General features: G+C 46.6%; 1 protein-coding gene across 1 annotated transcript in view; it reads left to right on the plus strand.

The window, feature by feature from the left end:
• Window positions 1–18,489, plus strand: part of Gask1a (golgi associated kinase 1A) — a 57,393-nt gene extending 38,904 nt beyond the window's left edge. The window contains exons 3-5 of the mRNA XM_027932088.2: window positions 15,437–15,559; window positions 16,730–16,833; window positions 17,427–18,489. Coding sequence (XP_027787889.2) covers window positions 15,437–15,559; window positions 16,730–16,833; window positions 17,427–17,637 — 438 coding nt within the window. The 3' untranslated portion in view covers window positions 17,638–18,489. The remainder of the gene's footprint in view (window positions 1–15,436; window positions 15,560–16,729; window positions 16,834–17,426) is intronic.
• The last annotated feature ends 1,536 nt before the right edge of the window (window positions 18,490–20,025 follow it).

Below are 20,025 nucleotides of genomic sequence, written 5' to 3' on the forward strand. Positions count from 1 at the left end.
TTCCCGGGTCATAGGACTCTCCATGCTGGAACTGGGACATTCCCAGGTAAATAGGGGAAAAAGCTGGCCATGCCACCTCCTGAGGCAGCCCTCAACCATGACTGATGGGAGTTGGTGTAAATGCCCCATGTGCATGTTCTGCACATCTCAGAGTCTCCAACAGGATTGAAGCCCAATTATCACTAGGGGTAAGGCTGGCTTTCCCTATCTTGTCTTATCTTATCTTGTCTATCTTATCTTGTATAAGTTTTCTACTTATGTGTCTTAGAGTTAGCTCACAAATAAATTGCTTTCAGTTGAATCTTTGTCTCAAGCTCTGTCTCTGGGGGAGCCCAGCCTAAGTCAGATGGTAACACAGACATTATACAGTTTCTGCACGTGAAATCCTTTCTGTAACATACTTTAATGCACTTAATGCAGTACCTGGAGGGTACACACTCAACCATCAGCAGGCAGCGAGCCCAACACTTGTCAGGGATTAAGTCACTTGCAAATGAGATACTACATTTATCTCTATTTTAAAGTTGAGAAATTGAGCCCAGATAGGGTCAGTTACTTGCCTAGGGTCACAGCTGCTGGACTGAGGTGCAGCCTGGATGATGGAACTCAAGAGCTCTCTTCATTGCAGGGTCCCTATTCAGCTGGCCATGCATGAGGGCAGGAAAAGGGGACACTTGCAGGGAGTCCCTGGGGCCTCGGATCTGAGGCACAGCTCCATGCAGAGGCCCAGTCCCAATCATGTGTTTGAGGCTGCTTTCTGCTCCACACAGAGTCCCTCTGTTCATCTCCCAGGTTGCAGCATGAGCGTCTTCCTTGCTGCCAAGCCCTGCTGTGGGGACAGAAGTCTCTGCAGCCAAGGCACACACAGGTTGGTTGTGTGGTCAGACACAACCCAGCTGGGCTTGTGCCACCTCTTCCCGGGTTTGCTGGACAACAGTCAAGTCAAACACCCCTGTCTGGCTGACACCACTTTCCTAGAAGCCACTGGCAGGGCTGCAGATTGTGGGCTTCTCTGCCAGGAACCTGAGATACCTTCTGACCCCGAGCTGGGTATGAACCTACATGCAGCCCACTCTGGGGTGGGTATACATACTCATTGGTTTGGTTTTATTCTATATAATCCTTATTTTTTCTGTTTCTGTGTGTCACAACATACCATTTGCCTGGACATGGAATATACATGCACCACACTCACACATCTCCACATGCCCACGATCCATAACGTATGCTTCACAAATCCCACATAGCACTTTGTAATTATCAGTGACTGCTGAAATAATGCTTGATAACAAAGTTCCCCAAAATCCAAAGGCTTAAAACACCAGCTTCTTTTTTTTTTTTCTTACTCCAGGGTCTGTGGGTCACTTGGGCTCAACTGAGGTTGGCTCCCAGCTGCGGGTTGGTTTGAGGTTTGTTCTTTATTTCTCCATTCTGGGGCCAGGTAGAAGGAATGACACTACCACAAGCAAACTCTTCTCATGAGAACTGAAGTTCAAGAGCTCAACCAGACTGCAAAAGCACTGTCAGTGTCACATCTGTTAATAGACTTTTGGCCAAAGCAAGTGAATGGCCAAGCCCAATATCAGAGAAGAGAAGTACACTCTGCCCAGAACAGAAGGAGGAGTGAATATTTATTGGACAGTCATCAGATCAATCACACACACTCCTCCCCAAAGCGCATATTGTACACTTATGCACAAACTTTATGCGCCCACAGGCACACATATGTGTACACCATTCACCCCCTGCACTCCCTACGGCAGTCAGACATGGCCCCACTGGGGCTCAATCCTCCTGGGTCCTCAGAGGAAGTACGCAGAAGGTGCTTCAGAGTTGTCCCATCAAAGGCCAAGGAATCTGGGCTATTTGTCCTCTAATATTTAACTGTCATTGGTTGAAACCACTCCTGGGGGCATTGACTTCCCAGGACTGGCAGCATGTACAAGCACACACTAAGAGATCATGCTCCTGCAGGCAGAGGATGGTCAAGGCAGAAAACTGCAGGTGTTTATCATAGAAAGCACTGGAGCCTGCCTGGGGAACGGTGAGTGCCCAGGGTGTATGCGTGGGGCACTAATAGCTTCTGCTACTCGTGATGAATAAGTCAAAGATATGTTTCAACTGGCCAACATGACCAGGACTGTGCTCTCAATTAAGCAACTAGTTTCTTTGGGAAAGATAAAGCACTCATAGGGAGTGGAATATCCTCCCACCTTACCCCATGCTATTTCGAAGGAAGAGGTTTGACTAAGAGAAAACCCATTACGTCTAAATGGATCAGCGAGAAATCAGTTGTACTTTAATTGTTAGAAATACCCAGGTGCCGCAAGAAATCAAACACGTGCTCTAAAGTGGATAGGCAAGGCAAGTTTTTGCCCTCTTGCTGGCTATTAAAACCTGGTCAGCAAACGCACCTAACAGGCAGTCCCTAACCCAGCGCTGCCCTTCACCCTGATTGGAGGAGCTCAGGTCATAATCTACTCGATTGGCTAATTTAAAATTGGGGCAGGCAAAGGGAAGGGGGATAATTAAAATGGCTACAATTGGATCCAATTAAGGCTATATTTTGAAAATGAGCCGCAGGGCTTTTCTATTTCTCACATAATGAACAAAGTGGGCGTGGAGTGTGTGTGCATGTGTGCTGTGCTTATAAGGAGGAGGTGGCTCAACGAGTTCTGGCCATCTACAGCCACAGTTGCAGTCTCTCTGGTGGAAGGTGGAGTCCTTGTCTTAGAGTCTTGGAAAAGTTAAGATGGTGACTGCACAGCCAAGCTATGGCTGGGAGGAGCCGTGACCTTCATTCTGCTACACTAACAGATCTATCTTCAGGGGAGCCAAGGGGCTCTCTACTCAGGCCAGGAAGGAGGACTTGGGACTTGCTGGGGGATTTGACATTATCTATCCTTTTTCTTTCTTTCTTCCTTTCCTTTCCTCTTTCTTTCTTTCTTTCTCTTTCTTTCTTTCTTTCTTTCTTTCTTTCTTTCTTTCTTTCTTTCTTTCTTTCTTTCTTTCTTTCTTTCTTTCTTTCTTCTCTCTCTCTCTTTCTTTCTTTCTCTCTCTCTTTCTTTCTTTCTCTCTCTCTCTCTCTCTTTTTATTTCTTTCTTCTCCTCCAAGAGGACACATGATGGCTGGACTGGGTGGGTGAGCGGGAGAATTCTGGCAGGCTGTGAGCTGGTAATGTTAAAGCATAGAAGTCATTCTGCACCTCTGCCTGTGGGACAGATGGTCTGGGCTGCCACCATCCCAGTGCAGGTGGTAAAATCCCCTGTCTGCAGTTGAGGGCTGCTCCTGGGGGGGGGGGGGTCATTAGCTCCCTGGCAGGGCAGGCATGGGAAAGAGCCCTGTGGAAGCCACATGGCACTAGAAGTTAGAGGGAAAACTTGGAAGTTTGACCACGTGGTTGGGCTCAGAGAGCACAGCTCTTCCACAACCTAGTCAGATGGTGTAATTCCCTGCCAAGACCAGATAAGGTCTTCTCAGTGTCTTAGTTATCAGTACTTCAAGTCCTCATGGCCTCAAGGACCTGCACACCCTATCTGCTTCTGTCCTCTCCAGCTCCATCCCTCGGCTCCTGGCCTTGGTCAGTTTCTAAACGCACAGCTCAGGCCAGGCACAGAGCCTCTACATGAGTTACAAGCTGCTCTCCTCCTGGCCTGGAGCCTCCTTGCTCTGACTGGCTTGTAACTCCTCCTCCCCCATTGTTCGCTCTCTTTCACAGATCCTATTCACAGCTTTCTTTCTGATCCTATTTACAAATAATCATTTGTTAACACATTCTCTTTCTCTCTCTCTGTTTAGTTCAATACCATACCCCAGCACCGAGCACAGAGTCAAGCCCTCTGCTGGTCTTAGATTAGCACTTTCTAAATGAAGGAAAGAACAAGTGAACTTACAGGGTCTTTGTATGATTTTCTAAGTGTTGCTATGCTCTGCTTCTCAAATATCACTTCTTTATACCCCAAAAGAATTCCAGGGCTTTCTACAATTCTCTTAGTCCGCCGTACAATCATAGAGGTTGAAAACAAGACAATCATGACCCTGGCCTTCTGACCGCTAGTTAACCTAGACTCCAGAACAGAAGATGGTGCCTGACAGTGCCTAACACCGTCCCCGCACCTGCAGGAGCCACCCTACAGAGGGGGAAACAGGCTTAGGAGGTGTTTTAGTAGGCTTTTTTTTTTTTTTTTTTGCTGCTGTGATTAAATGACCTGACAAAGACAACTAGAGGAGGAAAAGTTTATTTAGGGGCTCACGGTTTCAGTAGTGTCAGTTCATAGCTCCATTCCTTGGGGCTCAAAGTGAGACAGAATATCATGGCAGAGGAATGTGGTGGAGGGAAGCAGCTCAGGACAGGGCCAGGAAGTAGAGACTCCACTCACCAGACACAAAATATATACCCAAAAGCCACGCCCCCAGTGACCTACCTCTACCAGCCATACCCTACCGGCCTTTAGTTACCACTCAGCTAAGCCCCATCAGGGGATTAATTCACAGATTAGGTCAACACTCATAACAATTATTTCCATCAGTGTTCTTGCACTGTCTCACACAGGAGCTTTTGGGAGACATATCATATCCAAACCACAAGAGAAGGGCTGAGAAGCCTGCCCACTGTCTCACAGCCTTTGGTGTTGGAGCTGGGATCTAACCCAATGCAGTTTGGCCACAGGACATCAGATGTTCTGTCAGACAGGAGTCCAGATTGGTGAACCCTGCCAATCTGGGAAACATGATGGTAGCTAATATTCATAAAGTACTTACGCCTGTCTGGCAATACCTGTTGCAAGCCACACATACTCATGGGTGTCCTCCGGCCTAAGATGGGGGATGCCATGCTTGCTCCTCCCCGTTTTACAGATGGTAACAGTCAAGTACAGTGAGACAAGCTGCCTGGTCACGGATGCTGGAAGGTGCCATTAAGCATCTTATCATATATTTAAAAGCAGGATCTAGATTAGGGTGAAGTGTGATAGGCAATTCTATCATGGCTCCCGATATTCCCACCCACCTAGCAATAACCCCCCTCCCTGAAGTGTGAGACCTGTGAACAAGAGGGAGTATCACTCCAGGGATCAGGTTACTGATCAGTTAACTTTGAGTTAATCAAAAGGGAGGTGACTCTAGATGGCCCTGACCAAATCAGGTGAGTTTTTCAAAGAAAGCAAAAAATCTCATAGTCTCTTGCTGACCTTAAGAAAGAAAGTGAACAGCCTGTGTTGAGTTGCTATGGGGAGGGGTTGCTATGCAACAATAGAAAACTAATTATCGAGGCAAGGGAGGTACCCCAGGAATTTAAAGGGCTGGCCCTCTCAGCTCTGTGGTTAACTCTACCTTTGCACAAACCTGAAAGTTAATGATTTCTTTGGTTTTTGTTTTATCTCTAATCCTGCCTTCATCTAAAAAGACTTTAAAAACAACAACAAAGTGGTTCATATTCTTTGCCCCATTTTCTTTTTTATTGGGGGTAGGTACTGGGAATTGAACCCAGAGGTGCTTAACCACTGAGCAACATCCCCAGCCCATTTTATGTTGAGACAGGGTCTCACCGAGTTGCTTAGGGCCTTGCTAAGTTGCTGAGGCTGGCTTTGAACTCATGATCCCCTGCCTTAGCCTCCAGAGGCTCTGGGATGACAGGTGTGCACCACCATGCCCAGCTACCCCATTTTCTGTTGGGTTCTTGGTCTTTTTTCCTAACGATTTAAAGAGATTTTTGTAGATTATGGAAAGTGGTCTTTTCTTTCATTGTAGTGTAAATCTTAAATTCAATTGTCAATAGCTTTGTGTATATTTTTTTGCTGGGCAGAAATTTTAAAAACTTTACATTGTTGAAATGATCAAGCTTTTATCTTTTGACTTCTAGGTTTGTGTGTTGTCTTAAAAGGCCGTTTTTGCTTCAGAGTTATTTTAAAAATTCTCTCCTGCTTTTCATAAATTTTGGATCCATCTGGAAGTTATTTTGGAGTAAGGATAAGGTGTGAAATGACTTTTTTTTCTTTTCAGATGGCAGCCCAAATGTCCCAGCACCATTTGTTGAAGATTCAGTACCCCACCCCCTCCGCCCATCTGAAATACTACCGGATAGCATTTCCTTATGTATACAGATACTACCAGTTAGCCAATTTCCTTATGTATATACACTTCTATTTCCCAGCCCTTTTCAGTTCCAGGAAAGGGTCTAATTATATGCCAGAATCACACTGTTTTAATTACTGAACTTTATACTTTATGTTAATAACCAGTAGGGCTTGGTCTTTCTCATTGCTCTTTTTTAGAATTTTCTTGATATTCTTGTATATTTTTTTATGTGAAATTTACAGTCAGCTGTTACTTCCATCCCCTTCCTAAATCCTTTTGAGATTTTATTGGAGCCAAATTAAATTTTTTGTGGACTGATTAAAAAAATTACATCTTAAAATAGAGTAATTCTATCCAAGAACAGGATATGTATTTGTCTGTGTTTCTCCGAAGCGTCTTGATGTTTCTTCAGCTGATCTTCATTTTTATGTTGGGTTATTCCTGGGTACCTCATCTTCTTGTGGTTACCACAAGTAGGATCTTCCCTTGCAGTATATGTCCAGGTGGATCACCGGATTAAATAAGCCTATTACTATATCTTAATTTCATTACCATTGCCTACTAACATGGTCTTCTAGTGGTTGTTCACTTTACCCTCTGGGGTTTTCCATCTGTTATGAAAGGAATTCTGTCTTCTCATTTCCTCTTCTTTCTAGTGTTTCAACCATGACTTTTTTTTTTTTTAAATACTGGAAACTGAACTCAGGGTGCTTAACCACTGAGCCACATCCTCAGCCACTTTGATTTTATTTTGATTGCTAAGTTGCTTAGGTTCTGGCTGTTGCTGAGTTGGTCTTGAACTTTTTTTTTTTTTTTTCAGGGACACTCGACCACTGAGCCACATCCCTAGCCCCCCACCCCACCTTTTTTTGTATTTTATTTAGAGACAGGGTCTCTTTGAGTTGCTTAATGCCTCACTTTCGCTGAGGTTGGCTTTGAACTTGCAATCCTCCTCCCTCAGCCTCCCAAGCAGCTGGAATTACAGGCTTGTGCCACCTGCACCCTGGTAGACTTGAACTTTTGATCCTCATTCCTTAGCCTCCTGAGTTGCTGGGAATACAGGTGTGCGCCACCACACCTGGCTCTCATGCTGGCTTTGACTGGAGATAGGAGAAAGCATTCCTTATTCCTGCTTTGTTAAGAATTGTCAGGGATGGGTGAATAGTCGAATGCCTTTTGGGGATTTGTGGAGGTCAGTGTTTCCCCTCACCGTGTTTCACTGGGCCCTTTCTGTGAAAGCTGTTTAGACGACAATTCACTCTAGCTTTCCCAGTCGGAACCTACCTTGCTCTGGTGGATTTTCCTTTTCGTGGCTGCTGGTTTTGTGTTTAGAGTTTAGACTGATGTACAGATGGCTTTTTAGGTAAGCAGTAGTTCTTAATATAGCTCTCAAATCCCATCACCTGATTCCTAACCTGGTACTGAGAATGTGGCGTTGGGCATGGGGCTGATGAGCTGAGGTGGATCAGTTTTTCCTTCCCTGGACCTGTCGGGGAAGATGCTGTGTTGCTCATGGAGGGAGCATGGCAAGGTGGGTCTTTAGAGGACAGTGAGAGAGTCAAAGCAGCACTGCCAGCTGGTCAGTCACTGTGGTCCCAGCCTGCTGCCTCCATGGAGAGAGACATAGAGGTTGGAAAGGGAGCCCCACATCCAGCCACGATGCAGCCCTCTGACCCCAGGTAGTGAGCCTGTCCAGCCAAGAGCCACCCTTTCCATCCTGTGGATCCTGTGACTGCCCCAGGTTGGGGAAAGATCCCTACCAGGGTCAGTAGGTATCCCTCTGGAATCTATCAGACCTGGATTGGCACTGGCTGAGGAACCCCAGAGTTGGCTGGGGAGCCTGGTGGGTCTTGTTATAGGATTAGGGCCATACCCATCCCCTGGGCGGAGCTTCCCCCTGGACCTTCCTTTCCACCACAGCTGGATCTGATGTCCCTCCTTGGCAGACTGCAGTGCCTTGTCCCATTCAGAGATCCTCTTTGGGAGGTGACCACGCTAGGCCACCCCTGAAGCCTGGGTGGGGAGGTCGGATGCAGTGGGTAGGTTGTGAGTACCATCCTCTTGGGAAGAGTCCACTGTGCCCTGTTCTGCACTTCATTTGTTCCCAAATTCAGAGTGCCTCAACTATGTCCTGGTTAGCCTAAGCACCTGTTGGGATCAGATTGAACCAAGTTCATTTTTGACACTCAAGAGCTTGTGATGCTGATGCTAGAGAACAACGTTCCTGCCACACTGTCTGACTCAGTGGTCAGATCCAGACAACCCAGGGTTCCAATCCAGGCACCACCACTTCCTAGTTGTGTGAACTTAGGCATAGTCAGTCCTGTGACTCAGTTTCCCCTCTTGAAATGGGGATACTAACAGTGTCTATTTCTTGGTTGCTGGGAGAGATCAAACAAGTTGTTCTGGGTAAATCGCTCAGAACGGTACCTTGGAACAGCGTAAAAGCTTTGGGATGTCTTAACTAAAATTAAACAAAACTTCAATTCACATCATGATTTTGCAACACTGCTAGTTTGGTTCAGCAGAAGAAAACTGCAAAGGGTGGTTATCATTTCTTTAAGTAATGCCTCATTTTTTTTTTTTTTTTAAAAAGGGGGCAAAGGATCATATCCTGAAAGAATGTGGGAATGAAATTTCGGCTCCATCCTGTTTGGCTGCTGATCTGCTGTCTCAACCTAATTTCTCCTAGTGGAAAAAAATAACCAGACTGCGTGGCAAAGTAATCAAGCTGGCAGTTCTGCCGGCTAAGCTCCTCCTGTCAAACATTCAAATGGGAGTAGATTTGGGGAAGCCAAAGCTGTACATATGATAGGGGCCCACATTCCTTATAGCTTCCTCTGGAAATGAATGCTGCTGCAAGTTAATTTCCTGCATGGAATGGCCTGGAGATAGGTCAGGGAGGGTTGGCAGGACCAGAGGGCCTTGTCTGGCCTTGTATCACAGGGCATGAAGCAAAAACCAGAGCAGTTACTGTATCCTAGTCTGACTGGAGTTGCCCTAACATTTCCTCTCCCAGCATAAGAGAACTCGGGTATTTTTGACTCACGAATACATTTGTCCTCAAAACAGTAGTCCTGCTCTTGCTGGGCCTGATGTCTCTCCTTGGCAGACTGCAGTGCCTTGTCCCATTCAGATATCCTGTTTGGGAGGTGACCATGCTAGGCCACCCCTGAAGCCTGGGTGGGGAGGTGGGATGCAGTGGGCATGTTGTGAGTACCATCCTCTTGGGAAGACTCCACTGTGTCCTGTTCTGCACTTCATTTGTTCTCAAATTCAGAGTGCCTCAACTATGTCCTGGTTAGGCTAAGCACCTGTTGAAGAAGGAACGTGGGAATGTGTCACACTCTGGCTCTCAGGTCTGCAGCTCTGTGTCAGCTAGGGGAGGCTTGCCCTTCCTGGGAGCCCAGAGACAACTGAGAACTCTCCATCAACAGTCCCCTACTCTATGCATCTATCGTCATAGATGTGTGTGTGGCTGTGTGGCTCTCAGAGAAGTCCCTGGGAGTGTCACTGCTCCTTCTTGTTGATGAGATAACTGAGGTGTAGCAAGGCCAATACTTCTTTGGCTTAGTGGAGATAGTGAAGATACAGTGGAACCAGGATTTATCCCTAGAATGAACAGACTAAGAATTGTTTTAGCACTTTTAAATGGCTAAAAAAATTAGAATTTTGTACAGGGTACTGGGGATTTAACCCAGGGGTGCTTTACCACTGAGCCACATCCCCAACTTTTTTTTTTCTTTTTATTGTAAGATGGTCTTGCTAAGTTGCTGAGCCTGGCCTCAAACTTGTGATCCTTTTGTCTCCCAAGTCACTAGGATTACAGGCATGAACCACTGCACCTGACTCAGAATAGTATTTTTTTGATATAACAAATTATTGTGAAATTCAAAATTTAGTATACATAAAATTTTATTGGAACACGGGCATGTCCATATGTATCCATGGTACATACAATAAGCACACCAGTGGCAGAGTTGAGCGGTGGTGACAGACTATACAGCTTCCAAAGTCTTTAAGTATTTGCTCTCTGGTCCTTTATGGAGCAGTTTGCCAAACTATACTCAACCCCATTGGCAGCCCTTGGAGTGACCCTTGCTATGTAAGGACAAGTATGAATGAAAGCATGGAATACAATCTGTAAACAAAAATAACCAAAATGGGAACCTCAGACAGATCAGAAAGCTTTCTCTATTAAGCAGTGGCAGAATGGCACATTTTCAGGAGAGAAAATGGCAACTGGTTACAAGATGGGTCTTTTTTTTATATATATAGGTTTTAATGATAATCATAGCAGAATGTTTAGGGTGTCTTAATCACTAGAGACTTAGAACATGCCAGCTGGGTAGTCAGGAAACTAGCTGTGCAGGTTCAAAGTCTAAATTGAGAAAACTTAGACAATACGAAAATGTGAAACCCACTGTTACTGGGATGAAAGTCCACAGCCCAGAGCCCATTGTTTGCCTTCCCCTCCTCCCCTCCTGGATCACACTGTCCTCCTTTCTCCCTGGGGGCTGTCATTCCCCTTTTCTTGGGGGATGTTATTTTCCATATCCTTCAGAATCTCCCTTGCTAAGTTCAAGGACAATATGGAGACATATGGTGATATGAGACTAGCTTTAGTGGACTTGGAATGAATGGGAGGGATGGGAGGCTTGCTGCAGGGCCCTATCCTCAGGCTTGTCCTGGCCGGTCTTTTAGTTGTCTGAATGAGGACTTCCTCACTGCAGGAGACCCAGCTGTCTGCTCTATGCTCCTTCCTCTGTTCCAACTTGACTCACTTTCCACCCACTCCTAGATTGGGAGAAGATGGGTTCAGGGATCAGTACATCACCACTGACTGTTGTTGGACTAGGATGAATATATGTCAGCTGCTCCCTTTGGCAGAAGGGAGGAATTTCTATGCTGTGGCTGTTGGTGGGACAGGTCCTTTATCTCTCTCCCATTCTCTCCTACTGGCCACCAACAGGAAAGTGGACCCACAGCAGGCCCCTGCAGGCTTCCTAAGGCAATATGGGGACGTTGGTAACATTGTGGGTGGAAAAGTAGAGAGCAGCAAGAAATCTGAGTCCTGATCTTAATTCTCCCACTGGGCTTGGGAGACCTTTGGTCTCTACCTAGCCGAAAGCAAGGATGTGAGAATATCTGAATCCTGTAAAAGATTTCCCCACCTTGCTAAAGACAGCATCTGAGTCCTGGAGAAGGGATTCCCCTGCCTCTTTATAGTCCATCTGCTTGGTGACACCACCTACTTTCTTTTGTGACTATAAAAGCTCCTGTAACTTCTTCCACAGAGGGAAGAGCTATATCATTCCATATCTCTTCAAACTGTGTTCCTGGGTTATGGTCACTGATTTGGCTCAGAATAAACTATTGTTTTCTTAATCTCCTCAAAGCAGAGTTATTTTAATTGCAATTGAAGACCTGGTTGGATGGCCACAAATGAGAGTCTTGGACTTGGATATGTTCACTTGGGGCATGCTCCGTAGGTATCAGCAATGTGAGCAGACTAGCAAGGATGCTACCCAGACTCAGCATCTGGAATCTGTTTCCACCCGGCTCTAATCTGACCTTCCATGGAGCATCGTGTCCTGTGCTAGATGCTAAAGTTTAATTAAAACATTAATCAAGAAGTGCCTGGACACATGGCAGCAAATGGAGACTGTGAGGGGCTTCTGCCTAAATTTGGGGTCTTCCAAAAACAGACCTCGAAACTAGGATCTGTGTACCAGAAGTTCATTTTGGAGATGGTTCTAGGAAGCCTGGCGAACAAATGGGGAGGAGAAAGAAGAAAGGAAGAAAAGTCCACCAAGGATGCAGTAATGAACGAGCGACCACTGTGGGCGAGTGAGGCTCAACGCAGGTGGGGACCCGTGACAGACTGTGTAGTACACTCCTGTAGAGTATTATCCTCTAGGAGGGAGGTGCCATGGTATTTGTCACCAACTCCCATAAGACATTGGTTGATGGTAGAAAGATATTAATTTTATGGCATTTTTAGTTTGCTGAGTTGGGAGGCCATATCTGTCCAGGGGCCAGAGGGCTTCCCTAGACTAGGGAGCTATATGATGGGGACCTTTCCAGGTTCATGGGTGGGTACCAAGATATCTGCTATAGTCTTAGAAACTAAGCATGTTTCATCCAAAAGAGAAAACTCAAGCCACAGACTTCAGCAATGTGAGAATTTGTTTTTGGTAAGACTTAAGAACTGGGGCTGGGGTTGTAGCTCAGTGGCAGAGCACTTGCCTAGCATGTGTGAGGCACTGGGTTTGATTCTCAGCACCACATACAAATAAATAAAGGTCCATCCACAACTAAAAATTTAAAAATTATTAAAAAAAAAAAAGACTTAAGAACTTCAGAGAATGGAAGAAAAAAGCCCTGGGAAGCCTTGGGAAGCCAGGAACAGGGGTGAAGGTGAGTGGCCAGGGGAACTTGGCCCCTTTCTACCTTGTGATTGGGAATGCGGGGGACTTTGATGCCAACAGACAATATTCAGCAGGGAAGACAAGTTCTCCCACAGGAAAACCAGGTCCTCTAATGAGTGTGTGCTTGCCCAAGCAGCCCCAGCTCTCCTGTTATCCTGCCCCGCCTTGAAGCACAGGAAAGCCTGAGCCACTTGCAGAGGTCAAAGGAGGTCTCCGTTGTCACTCATCATGGAATTAATTAATTAATCTGGTCTCAGCCTTACTAATTAAGGCTGGAGAAAAGAATTCAAAATTCTGAAGGAGGAAGAAGACCCAGAGCCTTCTACCTTCCATGACAGCTGAGGCAGCAGCAGGCCTGGGTGGTGTCTCAAGGGTCCAATCTATCTTCTGTGGTCTAACCTGAGTCAGACCTGGTTGGGCTTTAGCCAGCACCACCATCTTGTTTCCCTGGGCCCATCTGCAGCCCACCCTGCACAAATAGGGGAACCCAGCCCATCACCTCCAGGATGAAGCACTCACTCATCAAATTCAAATCCCAGCTGTACCCATCTTGCATTTATGACCTTGGGCATGTTTGAGCTCTGGGACCTCAAGGGTAGAGTGAGGATAATAATGCCTTCCCTGCAAGGCTGCGAAGAGGAAGAAGCAAGCTAGAGGTGACAGCGGTGGTGGTAATGGTCACCTGATGATGGTTTTTTTCCTGATCCAATCAACTCTGCAACACCAATTTGGTGTCAAGACTGTCTACCCAAAGTCAGTTATCTAATCCTGCAAGTCAGTCTCCATTCAGATGCTAGTTACAGTGTACTTCTGAGCAACCAGCTATGAAGTAAGGGATCCTCCTCGATGTGCAAAAAATGTGCAAAAAAAAAAATGACTCTGAGAACTCAGAAAAACACTTTACTTTTATCGGTTTATTGTAAAGGGTACAAGTAAACATCCAGATGAAGAGGTGGACAGGGGGAGGTCGGGAAGGGCCCTAAGTGTAGCCTATGTCCCTGAGGATTTGGGGAGTGCCACCCTGCCACCGAGAAGTGATAGATGTGTTCACCATTCTGGAAGTTTTTGGAATTTGAAGCTCTCTGCATTGTTCAGAAGTTTTTATAATCCCATCTGCAGCCCGCATGACCCGCTTGGCTGGAGTCATGGGCTTCGTGAAAGTTCCCACCCCTATTCACCCTGAGCAGCCACATTGGCAAAAACACAGATGTGACCCAAAGGGCCTCGTTGTGGGTAATAAAATATTGCTATCACTTGAAAAATTCCAAAGCTTTTAGGAGCCTTTTGCCAGGAATTGGCAACAAAGACCAAATGTATTTTCTACCATACTATAGCATCACTGCTGAGGGATGCTCCATCATCGCTTCACTGGATGAAAATGGCTGCCATTTCTGTGGAGGGGAAGCCTGGGCCTGTTCTGTGCCATCAGCACTAGGGTTGGGAATGAGTCTGGCTGCAAGGAACTGGAGCCTCCTGACTGTTAAGGGAGGAAGTTTGCCAGCTTTGCCTGGGCTCTCCTCCCCTTCCTCCCAGCGTGGGGCCACCTGGCTTCCTGTACCTGCCCCCCTCGGCTGTCTTTCCCCCACCTCTGCCCAGACTCTTTCCTCTCTTACTGGGTGGCCCCAGCCCCAGGCATGTTCACTGGAGCTGGTTTGTAGGGCCGTTGCTGGTGTCTTTCTCCCCAGTGGTGTTCCCAGGCTTTTTAGTGTAGACCAGCCATTCTGCAAAGATGGGATCATAGTCTTCCCCATGCAGTGCTCTTTCAGGAACTTGGTACACTTTGTGGCCGGAGAATTAGGCACCTATGTGACTTATCCAGTGCCCAGAACTCAAATCCTTCCTCCCTACTGCTGCCACCTCCTGGAGACTTAAGGAAATGACCCAGAAAAATCCCAGAGAGCTGGCTCTTCCTTTTTTTTGTGTATTTCCTGTGCCTCATGCCCTAATTCCCCCCCCCCCCCCAATACCAACTGGAATTCAAAGCTCAGCCCCATTACCAGCACCCACTAAATAATTTACAGGGATGACAGCTTTGCTCCAAGATGGAGTGACCGAAAGGCACATCTCACCCCTCTGCCCCCTGTGGCTCCCTACCGCACCTAACCCCTCTCCATTCCTCTCTCCCTTTCTACAGCAACAAACTGAATTTTCCTCCTGTCTCATGCAAAGCAAGTCCTTCCACACCCAGACCTCTTGAGAGCTCTCCTTCTACCTTAAGTGCTCAACAAGGTCATGTGTTAAATCAAGATCCTTTCCTAAGAGGGGGAAAAAGTGCGAGTCTTCCCTACTAGTGAATCCTGTAAGTGATGGTGATTCTCCCTGGACACTCATCCTGAATTCATCTCTCATCCAATCCCAAGCTTTCTAAAATTGCCTCCCCTTTTTACTATGGTTCTTCTCCTGTCTTTCTCTCCCTAGCAGAACCTTCTTCTCTATCTCCAGAGGATTCTACCACCTCTATTTAGGCCTCTCTCTTGGTTCTTGAGGCTCATAGCAGACAATATCTTCCTGTAGGTCAGGGCGAGGGGCTGACCCACAATCTTGTTGGTTCCTGACCCATAGGCATGACTCCTGCCTTCTAAAGGGAGGATAATACCAAGTGTTCTTATGGAACCCTTCTGGCCCACTCTAAAATGCCCGGTGTGTCCTCAAGGCCAGGGTTCAGGAGCAGTGGGCATCGGGTGCAATCCATACCGAGCCATGAACAAACAGCTCCTGTTGGACGGAGCAAGCTGACCAGAGCAGCAAATTGGAGGCTCCATTCCTAGCTGGAGGTCAGCCATGGAGCTGACCAGCACAGAGAGCCACTGAGGATGGGCCCCAGAGAGGCCCCGGTGTTGTGAGGGCACGGCAGGCCAGGTGGCCTCAGAGCTGGGCCTGCTAGAGGCAGGCACTGTGCCACCCCTTCAGAGACTGGCTATCCCTGCAGGTTCATGACCGCCTGGATCGCTACTGCTGTGGCTTCGAGCCTGAGCCCTCAGACCCCTGTGTGGAAGAAAGACTCCGAGAGAAATGCCGGAACCCCGCAGAGCTGCGACTGGTCCACATCCTGGTATGTCTCCTCCACACAATAGCTCCTTGTCACTCCAGACCTGGGTCTTCCTGTCTCTTGCGGAAGGCACTGTTGGCGAGTCTCAGAGGATCAGACACTACTGTTTCCCAATCCTGTTCTTCTTAGCAGCAGAACCCTTTGCCTGTATATTTCCTGGAATCTGCAATGAATGCATAAAACTGACCAAATGGAGCTTTGAGAGTGTGGCTGAGGTGGGGTGGGGGTGGAACTCCACCACCCCAGAGAAACTCCAGAGAACCCTGGGGGCTCCTGGAAGCAGAGTTTGAGAACAAGTTCTTTGAGTGGACTGGAGAAGAGGCAGAGAGCGGGGAAACAGGGGTCCTGAAAACAAAATCTCCTGACTTAAGCTTAGGTTGCTAGAGAGGATTGTGGGGAATTAGCATGGAATTTTGGAGAATGCAGGGGATGGAGTGTGTGCATGGGAGTAGGAGCCAGAAAAGATGGCTTCCAGTCCTAACCACACCTTATTTTTTTTAAGGTACTAAAGAATTCTGTTGCTGGTTGTACTTTGGAAAAGGGTTTGGAGACACTAAGCTCTCCTCCTCTGGAAATAGTCTGATCAGTGCTTTCTGAGGATAAATGGTGTGAGTCACTTGTGCTTTTAATGATGCTCAGGGAATGCCAGGTGCTCGGGTGCAGGTGGCAAAGTAGGTGTGTAGGTGTACACACGTGTGTAGTGTGAGCATGCACGTGTGCAATTTCTTGTGATGACCTGAGGAGTAGAACCCTTTTGCACCTCCCAGCTCCCACTCATGCCCCCGCAAACAGGAAGCGGTTCCTTGTCTTGTTCGTTAGCAGGTGGTGCAGGGGCTTAACTCTCTAGGTCCAGGTGTGAACCAGCCAGGCTACTTATAAGCTGTGATCTTGTGCAAATTGCTTTTTTATTGCTTCTGTTAAATGAGGCTAATCCTAGTGTGTTCCTCCTAGGGTTGCTAGGAGGATTGAGATCATGTTTGAAAAACACTTAGCATAGTACCCCTTATAGAGTAAGCACTCGGTCACGGGGACCATTTGGACAAGTAGGATGGATTGTGGGGACTGACAGCTCAGGGTCCCAGTCCCTTAAGACTGACAGTCCATAGGTGCCAGCTATCCTGCACCCTTACCCACCCCTCTCTGTCCATCCTCTCCCCCTTCCTCCCACCCCAGGTTCGGAGCAGCAATCCGTCTCATCTGGTCTACATCGATAATGCCGGCAACCTTCAGCACCCTGAGGACAAGCTGAACTTTCGGCTGCTAGAAGGCATTGACGGGTGAGGATCTGAGGGGTTGGGTGGACGCTCACGGAATGAGGTTCGATGGCCCTGCTGCAGACTGTGGGACCATGGATACTGAGAAAGCCACAGTCCATCAGACCAAAGTTGTTGGATCTGAGCTTTAGGAGAAGTGGGGAGCCCTGGGAAAGCTGACAGGGGTACACCCTGATATCCTCCTGTTTCTGAAGAACCAGCAGTCCTACTGGGGTCTGGGAAGGCTAGTTCTTCCCCTGCTGTGGATATGAGAGCTAGCCTGGGGACTGAGATTCCCTGCTCACCCTTTGCAGGCAGTTGGGTCCTCCCAGGGCTTATTCTGGTTCTGCCTTTGCCAAACAGAGCAGAGGAGAGCAGACTTGATCCACCAGGCTTCTCTGTGGGATGGGCCCCATCTAGAAGATCTGCCCTCTGCTTTCACAGCACAGCAGGTCAAAAAATCCCCTGAGGACAAGATGGCAGAAGCGGGCCTGGGAACTTTGCCTGGTTTCTCCAGCTGTGCAACTTGGACAGTCTGCCTTCGCCTTTCACTGGAACTTTCTGAGATCACTTTTGCTTTCCCTTTCTATTGTGGGGTTCTGGGGACTTTGCTGCAGGTTTCCCGAGTCTGCTGTGCAGGTTCTTGCATCAGGCTGCCTACAGAATCTGCTGCTCAAGTCGTTGCAGATGGACCCAGTGTTCTGGGAGAGCCAAGGTGGAGCCCAGGGGCTGAAGCAGGTCCTGCAGACCCTGGAGCGGCGGGGGCAAGTCCTGCTGGGACACATCCGGAAGCACAACCTCACACTCTTCAGGGACAAGGACCCGTGAGCCCACGGCTGCTCAGACAGGGCCCGGTTGCTGGTGGACTCCTCACAGCACAACCCTCGGCCAAGGAGCATCCGTCTGATGGCCATATTTCCTTGGGCTCACCCATCACGAGGACAAGCAGGAAAAGCCATAAACCAGAGGGTCACATGGACGCCATGGACTGTTCCACCTGGCTGGGCCAGGGGATGTGTGTTGAATTTTCAATCTCTCCACATTTTTTCCCTGCCTTCTGGGCTCTGGCTGTTAACTCTGTCGCACAAATAAACGAGGTTGATTCTGACCTGAGATTTTAAAGCCTATAAAGACAAATGCTTAGGTTTAATTCCTACCAGTTATGGGTTTTTTTGTTTGTTTGTTTCTTTAAAAGTGATAAAAGTAATCATGCTCACCAAAATCAAATCCATGAATAATAGAAGCAAAGAGGACAATAATTGAAAGTACCAGAACCTCCCTTGAGGATGTTTGTGTGTATATGTTCTTTAAATACACACTACGTGCAAATAAAGAATTGGAATTGTGCTTTGCTTTTCAGTCACACTTTTTACTTTTTACTAAATTCTATATTCATCTGAACTGACTTCATTTTTATTGGTGGGTACATGGAATTCCAAGGCAGGAATGTGTCATTTTATTTAGACATTCCCATAACAATGAACATTAAATGGCTCGAATTTTTTTTTCTTTTACAACAATTACAAACAATGGTGCTGTGAACATCACTGCATGACATGAAATATTTGCCAGCTAGATTCCCAGAAGTGGGTTTCTGGGTCCAAGTTATGGGCATTACTGATTTTAAAAGAAATTGCTGTCTAAAATGTGCTATCAATCTAAGAGGGCAGAGAACTGATTATTTCCCTACACCCTAATACTTGATATTCTCAGAGTTGGTTTTTTATCACTTGAAGAAATAAATTTATTCATTATAAACACCAATTTATTGTATTCAATTTTCCAATATCTTTGTATTTTTGTTTTGTTTTGTGGTGCTGGGGATTGAACCCAGAGCCTTGTGCATGTGAGGCAAATAAGCACTCTACCAACTGAGCTATATCCCAGCCCCGATATCCTTGTATTACATTTTTAAAAAGTTTTTGTTCAAATTGGTTAAACATGAACATAGAATGCATTTTGACACATCATACATAAATGGAGTATAACTTCTCATTCTTCTGGTTGTACATGATGTAGAGTTACACTGGATGTGTAGCACACAGGATAATAATGTCTGATTCATTCTATTATCCTTCCTCCCCTCCACACCCCCTCCCTTCACTCCCCTCTATCTAATCCAAAGTACCTATATTCTTTCCTAGCTACGCCCCCTTATTGTGAATTAGCATCTACATATCAGAGAAAACATTTAGCCTTGGATCTGTAGGATTGGCTTACTTCACTTAGCATAATATTCTCCAGTTCCATCCACTTACCAGCAAATGCCATAATTTCATTCTTTGAGGCTGAGTAATATGTCCATTGTGTATGTATACCACATTTTCTTTATCCATTCATTGGACTTGGTTTTTATCTAAGATGGAGACCTATTTTAAAATCTGCATTTTCTTTTCTTTTTTTGTCCTGGGGTTGAATCCAGGCATGCTCTACCACTGAGCTCCATCCCCAGGATTTTTTTGAGATGGGGTCTCACTAAGTTGCTTCAAACTTGCAACCCCTCCCGCCTCACCTCCTGAGTTGCTGGGATTACCATGCTCAGCTGCACTTCTCTTATTACTAATGAAATGATCTTTCCATTTTTAGGCTTGTCATTTGCATTTTCTGTGGGTTGTCTTGTCTTCTGAAGGTATTTATCATTTCCTTGTTAATCTGGTAGAGATCTTCCAGTCTAATTAGTGCAATCAATCTTTCCTGTTAAACATGTTATAAATGCTTTCTTCAAGTATGCCATTTGTATCTGTTAATGGAGTCTTTGGCCAATTGGAAAATTTTAATTTTCATGTGTGTTGCGTTCCAGGACTAAAACACTCAGGGTCACTCCAGGTGAACTGGGCTGCACGAAATAACCACACAAGAGACAGAGATACCTTTCTCTTTGGGGTCCTTTGACAGCTCCTCTGACCTTAAGGGTCCACAAAAAGAGAGCAAGTGAGTGAGCAGGTGCTGAACCCTTTTATTGAGGAGAAGCCATTCAAATGAGGCCAGGGGTCAGGTTTCAGGGGGTTGAGTCTAGCTTCCTGATGTCTGCTATCAGCTGGTTGACTGTGGCAAGGAGGAAGGCCACACACAAAGGCAGAGCAAAAGAAGGGGACTCACAAAGGGAGTTTCCATGGAACATTCTATCCCAAACAGGGCAAAGGGGTAAGATTATAAAAGAACAGGTGAGTGTAGCTCTTTCCGATCCCCGTGGTGCATCAGGACTGGAAGTTGTGG

This window comes from Marmota flaviventris, chromosome 1 (genome assembly GCF_047511675.1).
Source record: "Marmota flaviventris isolate mMarFla1 chromosome 1, mMarFla1.hap1, whole genome shotgun sequence".
NCBI lineage: Eukaryota > Metazoa > Chordata > Mammalia > Rodentia > Sciuridae > Marmota > Marmota flaviventris.